Source organism: Glycine soja, chromosome 6 (assembly GCF_004193775.1).
Source record: "Glycine soja cultivar W05 chromosome 6, ASM419377v2, whole genome shotgun sequence".
Classification (NCBI taxonomy): Eukaryota; Viridiplantae; Streptophyta; class Magnoliopsida; order Fabales; family Fabaceae; genus Glycine; species Glycine soja.
Genome location: NC_041007.1, coordinates 10284747 through 10293964, shown reverse-complemented (window position 1 = coordinate 10293964; position 9218 = coordinate 10284747). Strand labels below are relative to the sequence as shown.

At 34.1% G+C, this 9218-nt stretch overlaps 1 protein-coding gene and 1 long non-coding RNA gene across 2 annotated transcripts; one reads left to right on the top strand and one right to left on the bottom strand.

The window, feature by feature from the left end:
• The first annotated feature begins 1213 nt into the window (after positions 1-1213).
• On the top strand, positions 1214-2429 carry LOC114415517. The gene is made up of 2 exons (XR_003667364.1): positions 1214-1331; positions 2127-2429. It is a non-coding gene; the product is annotated as an uncharacterized LOC114415517 (long non-coding RNA).
• A 625-nt stretch (positions 2430-3054) lies between these two features.
• Positions 3055-9218, bottom strand: LOC114415516 (mitochondrial carrier protein MTM1-like). The gene is made up of 11 exons (XM_028380241.1): positions 8972-9218; positions 8549-8765; positions 8029-8118; positions 7670-7798; positions 7486-7545; positions 7216-7386; positions 5356-5458; positions 4624-4715; positions 4386-4538; positions 3829-3887; positions 3055-3489 (listed from the first exon to the last, which is right to left on the bottom strand). Exons 2-11 carry the CDS (start codon positions 8762-8764, stop codon positions 3372-3374), a joined length of 1191 nt encoding a protein of 396 aa, XP_028236042.1. The 5' UTR covers position 8765; positions 8972-9218; the 3' UTR covers positions 3055-3371.

The window sequence follows — 9218 nt, the reverse complement described above, 5'->3', positions numbered from 1 at the left end:
TGCTTAATATGAGTTGCGTTGGTGAAATATTATTATTAGTAAAAGTATAGAACGAAAGGAAAGGAGAGGAAATCTGAGATTAGTTCCCTAAAGGTGCGGGTGCACCCTTCATTCCTAATCTCAACAAAGGTGGCTCGTGTGACTATGGAAGGTTGTATTGACAGTATAAAAGGGACTCCATAAAGCCTCTTGATTCTCACCACCCTAACAACTTTCTTACACGCAAGTTTTGCTGCTTTGGCTTCTCTCTCCTTTCTTTCTTTCTTTCTCTCCTAAAGTTTGAGAGAATCAAGAGAAGGAGAGGGGAGAGACAGAGAGAAAACAATAAGTCAAAAACAAGAACAAGAAAGACATATAATTTTAAAGAGAAACATGGCCGTTTCCAGTGCTTCATTGAGGGTGGTTGCCTTCCTTAGCCTCATTCTTGCAGCTCTTATGACAGTGGCTTCTTCACAAGTCACTGCTCCGGCTCCCGCACCAACAAGCGATGGTAATTCTTTTCTTTTTTTTCTCTAATTCTCTCTCTCTCTCTTTTTTAGATATCATTGTTGGTATTTGATATCCTTCATGCAATTATGCTGATCCCACCGTTCCCTGGTGCATATTATTTTACTTGTTTGTTACATTGGTTTTTGTATAATTGTATAATATTAAGATTAAGATATGTCAATTTTTATATGTGATTTGAATAAAAATTGATCCTCGGCTCCTTATGTATGGAAGAACATTCATTAGAAGTCAGTCTCTTAAATGAACCTCAATACTTTGGAAGATGAGTCTCTAATTTTCAACTGGGATATATAGCCTAGATTCACAGGAAAAAAAGAATAAAAATTGATCATGGCCTGCATTTTGGATGAACAAGACCATCATTGAAACTAAACAATTAGGCGATGTCAATTACCAAATATGTGTATACCCTCTTTGAATTTCCTTCTTCAAAAAACAGATCTGGCTTCTCCGGGGTGTCAAAATCAAAACATTGAAAGAATGATAAAGATATATGTTGGACGATCTGAAATTGATTTTCAATGAATTATATATAAATAATTAAATACGCTGCCTTTTGAACATTTCTAAAGAGGGGGCCAATGCATATTGCTAATACATTGTTGTTTATATGTTTCAGGCACCACAATCGACCAAGCGGTTGCATATGTTCTAATGCTTGTGGCTTTGGTGCTGACCTACATCATGCATTGAACCATCATGGGACTCCTCGTTTATTTCTAGATTGATGGATGGTAACAGAGCCTTCTCAAGGCAAAGAGAGGCATTCGTGTCATTAGGACTACGGAAGAGATTTTAATTAATTGGACAAATGCATTCTTGTAATACTCTTCTGCTTCAATGATTATCTCGTAATTCTGACTTATTGTTTCGATCTATTTATATTGCTTTCTTCTTCTAATTCCTGCAGTTAATAGATAAGGAATGAAGGTATAAAAGAATTTTAATAATTTATAATTATAAAAGGAAACTTATGAATGTGAAAATTAAGACATCCATTAAAAATATATATAGGCATACAACAAACAATCAACCAACAAGTTAGGTCTGAATAGGTTAGGAATAGATTAGGGCTATTTCCTTTAAATAAAGTTTCGATTCAAGTTTTATAGATGAAAAAATAAGTAAATATTCAAATAATCTACACTAATATCATGGTGATCTAGAAATATAAGAATGTATAAACATAAATTTTTTATTGCTATTTTTTCATTAATAGTATTTTTCTTTTTTTCTTACCCATGCAAATATCTCTTTTCCTTTTTATTTTGCTTTTTGTTTTATTTTATTTTACTTTTCTTCACTGTTATCTCTTCTTTCTTTTCATATTCTCCGGCAATTTTCTTCATTTCCTTTCCCCCTTCCTTTGATCATGAGAAACTTATCCATTTTTTCAAAAATAATTTATTTATATATAATTTTAAAAAAGTATATACTTAGTTACTGAATCTATTTTAATTTAAATAACAAAATTAATAAAGAACATGAATCATAAAAATAATAAATTTAAGAACTATATTATAATTTTAAAAAATTTATGTAATTTTAATTTTATTATTGCAATTTAAATTATTTGTTTATTATAATAACTAATTTATATCTTTAATAACGTTCAGGGGCAAGGCGTTTCACATCCTCTATCCCTTCTCAACATCTACAAAGTAAGAAAAATCCAAACCCAATCTCAATTGAAACAAGTTTATACAAGGTCATAAAACCACAAGTTCGAATTTAATAGTCATGCCTAAATGAAAGCTTGTTTGGTGGCCAAGATATGATTAAAGTAAGATGAATAAGATTGTTAACTCTTATAGTATTCAATATTTGATGCGCACTAATTAAGTTTGGATTCACTTGTACTCAGCTCGTAAATGTGGGAAGTCTGAAAAAGATTAAGGAGAACAACAAAATTTCATCAATTTTTTTTTAAAAATAGTATCTTAGTTTTCTCGCATATATATTTTGCCGTAAATATCTATTTAGGCATTATATATTCATCCCATGAAGTTTACAAAATAACAATCTGGTAAACATTTTTCAGTGTAATATGCAACTTTAATATTGTTTTAGTTTGACTCCAACAGTAGATGCACATCCCCCTCAGAATCCGATGCATTTTAGCTTTGCTTCGGCGTTCCTTTTTACAATTTTGACGTCATTTTTTTACGTACGTATAACTCAAGACATTAAGCACGTATTAATAGTGCGTTTGGAACTTACACGACTAGAAAAAATAAAAAATAAATGATTTTCTACTTTTCATAATATCACTATAAGTCGTTTATAACTTGAGCTATGCTAACACACAGTTATATAAATTTCAAGTAATAATAAAAAATATTCTTTTACCATATCTGTTGACCAAGACGACTATTTTCACTCACTATGAGCATATTCTCAAAACCAGGTTAGGACAGTATATTCTTAACTTTGCTCCAGTAATATTTCCTCCAAGGATATAACTACACAAATCATAAGGAATCAACATAAATAAAAATTCCTCGTGTTTAGTTAGCCAAGCGTAACTGGCATTAATTGTAGCAGTTTTTGGGAGGTAAAGAACTCAATTTATTCATATTTTTATTTATTCAGTTATAGTTCAGGGGAGCATCCCAAGTGTAACAAAATTTCTGCTTGTCAAAAGCAGCAAAAAGAAAAAACATTAATAATAACAAACAGCTCAAAAAACCTAAGTGTGTCCTATGCCGGTCATTTTCCTATTCAATTATGTTAGTTTATGGCCAGGATGGATTGGAATGATTCCCATTCCAAAAAAAATTGCTCGCAATCTCCAGAGGTTCTGAATAAAAACTGCTTTGTCAGCAAAAAAAGTGTGCAGAAAATCATGATGATGCTGTGTACTAATGATGTAGAACAAACTTTACAACTTCATAAAATGAAATCACAATTCCAACGGAGGGGCCTGCTCGACCAACTCGTGGACCAACACCCGTAAACAATCCTTTCAAACCTCCATCTCTGAAAGAAGATATGAAAAATTAGTTCAGATAAAGCATAACATTGATCATTTATATCAACACACTGATCAATTCAAACAATGTTTACCCTGACTACAAGTTAATACTATAAGTAAAACTGGTCAATAACATTCGGGCCTTTTCTCACTGAGGTCGTCAGAGAAGAAAAAACCCTTGAACTTTATGTGAATATAATACATCTCAAAGGTATGTCCAGCAGGCACCAGAGCAGAGGGAGGGAGAAAAAATTAAGCTGTTAAGCCACTTGGCATCCAATTTGTATTATTAAAACATGGAGAAAGTCAAAATTGTAACATCTGGAATCCAAATTATGGCATACCTCCACACCTCCATCAGTGTCTGTCTTGTAGTCATTTTCAATGCCCTAACAGGATCCCTCTGCAATTTCAATATTTGGAGAAAATATGATATTAGAATAACGCCAACTTAGCAAATAGATATAAAACAGCTGTCAATTCAAAGAAAAAGTTATTTTAAAGAAAACAAAGCTCGAATGGGGGAAGCAAAATCTCCTGTAATGGCCCCCCAGTTTGAATGATAGAAAATACCAGGGAATTTTAGCGACTTAAAAACAAAGGAAATAGTCATGAGCCAAAAATCTCAGTTGTAGTTCAAACTTCCAAGGGAAGGACACATGAATGGTCTTTCATTATGTCTCTAACACATCCCTATGCAAGAGCCCTATAGGCTTAAGTATGGGTAATACATATGCCCCCACCTAACTTGTCATCAAATTTAGCTTTTTATTACAATAATAGGGGCAACAAAGATCAAACTGTAGACCACCTGGTCATAGAAGCTCTGACTAAAAATCATGAAAGGACAATCCCAAAAGCTTAAATTTTTTGGTGAAGACAAGTAAACGGTTAAATATACCTCTATCTGCCTTCGAGTTTTTGCAACATCTAGTGGACATGTGGCTCCAGCTGCTAAAGTTCCTGCAACAAACCCAGCTCCAAAATTTGCCCCAAGAACACTCAATGCATTGGCATCATCACCTCCAATCAAACCAAGAAGTTTTCTTCTAGTCTGCAAAGCAAGAGTAATTGAGATGACAAAACAAAAAATAAGAAAAACAACTTCATGTGTCAAATGATTCATGGAGGAAACTCACTGGTTCAAGTGTTGACCAACATATGGCAGAGAAGGGTACATCACGGGCAAGTTGAGCCCCCATGCCAGTCCACAAAACACGATAACCTTGCACTGTTATGAAATGAAGAGATTCAATGATAAATAAATTTTAAATGATTTTACTAGTAACTTTGTTAGCATTTTAATTTATATATGTTATACAGTCTTGCACTGTTATATTAATAAATGTTGCAGTCTGCCCAATGCCACAAATGCCACAGATTGAAAAATCAAATCAAACAGATGAGGCATGTAAATAATTCTAGGACAAAACTTATATGCAGTTTCTTTGGTGGTTTTGAAATTGTTCTCCAATCAAAATTAAAATTTCACTTTAATAATATGCATAATAAATGTTTGCACTAAAGCAATAAAACTCTACAAGTTACTTCAATTAGAGGGATTCAAGTTTTGTCCATAATTACATCCCCCCTAACAGTGTTAAATTAACCTAGATTTAAATTACAAGTTCATTAATAAAGAAAAGCAAATGTTAAATTAACCGAAACTTTATGTCATAGTAAACTCTATATAACCATATTATGCTTGTGCAAAAACTTTGTATTACTAACTACTCAGATAAGAAAACACCAGCCAGTTCAACAAATTTACAAATCTATGTACTGTAAACACCAAAGCAAGTAGATTCCTTTTGGTTTACATTTAGTATGGCTATTTGAGGTTCATGTTGTCAAAAAAGCTAAGCACTTACAGCTGTTCTGTGGCGTGTTTGTGCTCTTGACATTTGAGACAACACCTAGCAGAGTCTGGATCACTCCAGGAGGCTTTTTACCAATTTGAGTCTCTTTAAATGCCTAAATCAGAAATGAATAAATAAAAACCCAAGCATTCTCCAAAGAACAGTAAGAACACAGAAAGTTTATGGAATAGCAAATATAGCTAGGAAAAAAAAGAAACAGAATTATTCTTAAAACCACTAAGCATAAAAAAACATTGGGGAAATTAAAATAAAGCGTAAAACACTGCTACCTTAAAACAAATATCAAAAAATCAAATTATAACGAAACAGATACGATCTATAAATATGGAAGAGAACCACATGAATTACAGCAGAACAAAGTGAAATTGTAGCCTATGTTTGGATTGGTGAAATGTGATATAGTAGAGGGGAATGGACCATAAAAGAATGGAATGAACTATAACATAATAGAATAAAATCCCAATAATATTGTTTGGATATTTTATAACGGAATGGAGCAAAACTCTCATTCCATCATTTGAATAATAAACCAAATGGAATGAACTATAACTTTTTTCATTCTTATATAAACCTTTCTTTGAAAGCACTTATCTCCAATTTAGTCCTTATACTTCATTGTATAAGAACTTAAACAATGATGATGAGAAAATGAAAAGCAATTATATGCATACAGATTAAATCATAACCTTTCTTAATTTAGCTAAAATTCTTACTGGCATGTATCATGAATTGAGTTTGATATCTGAGGAAAACTTGATAAATTTACTGCATTTGTTTTCATCTGTGCTATTGCATTTCTTTTACAAAAGCTTTTGGCTTATATCAATTGTTATAGCTAAAACATAGTTTTGATGGATTGAATATTCATTATGTTAATGAAAGGATCATTCCGTAATATAGCAGTTACTGCAACAGCCAGGAACCACTGGCCATTCAATGTCTCTGGTTTTTCCTCATTCTATCAAAAATCTTTAGCCTCTAAAAGAGCTTTACTTGTTGCGACCCTTTAGCTTTGTCGCAATTGCAACTATGGCTGTCTATGATGGTTGTGGGGGTGACAAGGAGACAAAGATAATGCCATCTCACAGGATGACAGGAAAATTTTAAAAAAAAAATGGTAGAGCATGGGGAAAAGAGGAGTGAAAGCAGCCGGACTTACCAAGAGAAGGACAGCTACGACCAAGAAAGTTAAGGGTTGAATAATCAGAAAACTTAACTTTGGCAAGGACAAAACAATAATTTTATGATTTTATAAAAAAACATATTTTAGGTTCCATCCCTTTCCTCCCAAATTGGGAGGGAAGAGAATTTAGAATAAATAAATAATATAATAGCAGGAAATGGGTTCCAGAATGTTCCATTATAATTCACCCTCAGTTTACCAATCCAAATAAGGGAATAAGATGCCACTTCAAGCCATTCCTCTCCACTCCATTGCCTTCCACTAATACAAACATAGCTTAAGGGAAAAAGAAGTTTCCGTATCAGGTATTCAAATAAACAAATATAATATTACCCAGCTACAATAATAATAATCATTTTAAGACAAACAATGCTCATTCAAATTTTGAATTGAACTATGATAAATCGAGGTAACTTTGACTTGGCACTAGTGAAATATATAGAGCAAAATAAACCATGCATTCTTGAAAGCAACAAGAGCAATCACTAAAGCAAAATAAGCCCTGAATTGCAGGTTAACCTGCTCACTGACATAAATAGATTCAAAAGAGGGATAATAACTATGCCTTAAACTTAAAGAAGCACTGCACTTCATGAATAGAAACTCCAAAAGCATAAACTTTTACACATTGGGTGTCAAAATAATATGGATAATTATCTTACAAATACCTGCATACGAGTTCTAGCAAGTTCAATAGGGTAGCAAGTAGCACAAGCTAGAGAGCGTGCCAATGAACCAGCTACTAGAGGTACATAAGTAGTTGTGGTTGGTGCATTTTTAGCTGTAAATTCCTCCAACCAATTGCGGAGTATGTCATAGCAAGGAAGGTAAATTCCCACCTGATTTAAGCATATGAAAGTCATGTCAGTCAATTCCTTTGCTTTCAGACATAATGTCCAATAATTAAACAATCACTGTTGATTGACTTGTGAACCTACAGTTGGTACTGCAAGAGCCAGGCCAGCATTTGTGCCTCTCCATAGCCTAGAAAATCCCTCCTGTAATACCACTCTTGCATTGATAAATATGTAGATATGTAATACACATAAATGTCCATTTCAAGCACAGATGTCCTCAATACACTCAAATGATAGCTTCAACCCATGAAATAAAACCACCAACCTGCTTTATAATTTTGTAGATGACATCTAGTGTTCCTTTGTAGCGAAAACACTCAGGAGGACAAATGGACACTGTGCCCTGGAATCCAGCCCGGTGGCATGATGGTGAACATCTTAAATCGGCAAATATCTGATAATATTAAAAAGAACAAGTTAATTGCATGGGTATGCCAGCATGTTAACAACTAAATTGGATTCAAAATGATGCAGAGTCATTCAACCACACAACCTCTAAAGAAAATACCACACTGCATTAGTTTGTTTTTGTGGCTGCCACAAATACATACAGAAAGAGAAATTCAACGGAATAATGATTCTCTCAAAGAGGGGAGAAACAACAAAATATTGTTCCTCACGTACCATATTTGGCCCAAAACAACCCATTCTACTGGTCATATTACTGAGTGGATGGGAATACGCGACCCCTGCCGCTTGTGCTTGCAACCTTGTCTGATAAATGGGGGAAACAAATCAGAATACACTAAAAGTTAAATAATTACAGTATTGATATACATAAACAGTCTTATATATCAAACAACTAATCAGCACCTATCATTTCTATCCGTTTCTTCCTATCATATATTACATCACCTATGGAACCTATACTTCTCTCTTTCTCCCTCTTAGTGTCAATTACTCAATTAACACCTAGTTGCCCATGGATGATTTTCCATCAATTAAAGTGAACACAGAAAAAGGAGGACAAGAAAACATAACCAAAAGAAACCAGGGAAAAATCACATTGTGTAAAGTATTGTAGTATTGGCACAAACTAAACATTCTAAAACGCATTCAAGACGCTCAACAACGAATAAAAAGAGAGAATAGGAAACCTATATCAGAATTTCAGCTCCATAACAAAAAAAAATTGAGACGGTACCTTGGCAACGTCGAGGGGATTGACAATGATGGCGGAGAGGAAGGCGGCGCCGGCGGCGGAGAAAGCTCGTGCTCCGATTCCCAATTGATCAGAATTAGATAATTTTAGCGGCGGCGGATGAGGAAGAGAAGAGCATTCCCTGGAATCGGCGTTCATTTCAATTGCAGTTTGCTCCGAAGCCATCCACGGATTTTGGATTCGCTCAGAATCCGCCATTCTGGTTTTTTCGATTCAACGACCAAGGAGGACAGAAATGGTTATGTGTTTTTTCTTTATTAATACTAATTAATGGTAATTAGTAATACGCCCTCCAAAAATAAGGAATTAATTTGTGTGCGTTCGATGAACAGAAAAAATATATAAAAAAGAAAAATAGGGTGCCAAATATGTGGGAGGGAAGAGGAGAAGGAGAGAGATGCGTACGTAAGTGCTTATGTTAAGAAGCGCGCCACGTTTGTTGACAAGAATGGGGCACGTCGTTTTCAGCAGAAAAAACCCTAGAAAACGCTTGAGTTTGAGCAAAATATTCAAACTGGCCCTACCTTAGCCAAGCCAGTACCTTCCGGTACTGAGTGAAGTTATTAACAGTCCAAGCTTATTAGGGTTTATTAGCGGCGGACGGAATCGGAATTTTATTTTAGCATCAAACTAGTATATATGTTTTTTCAGG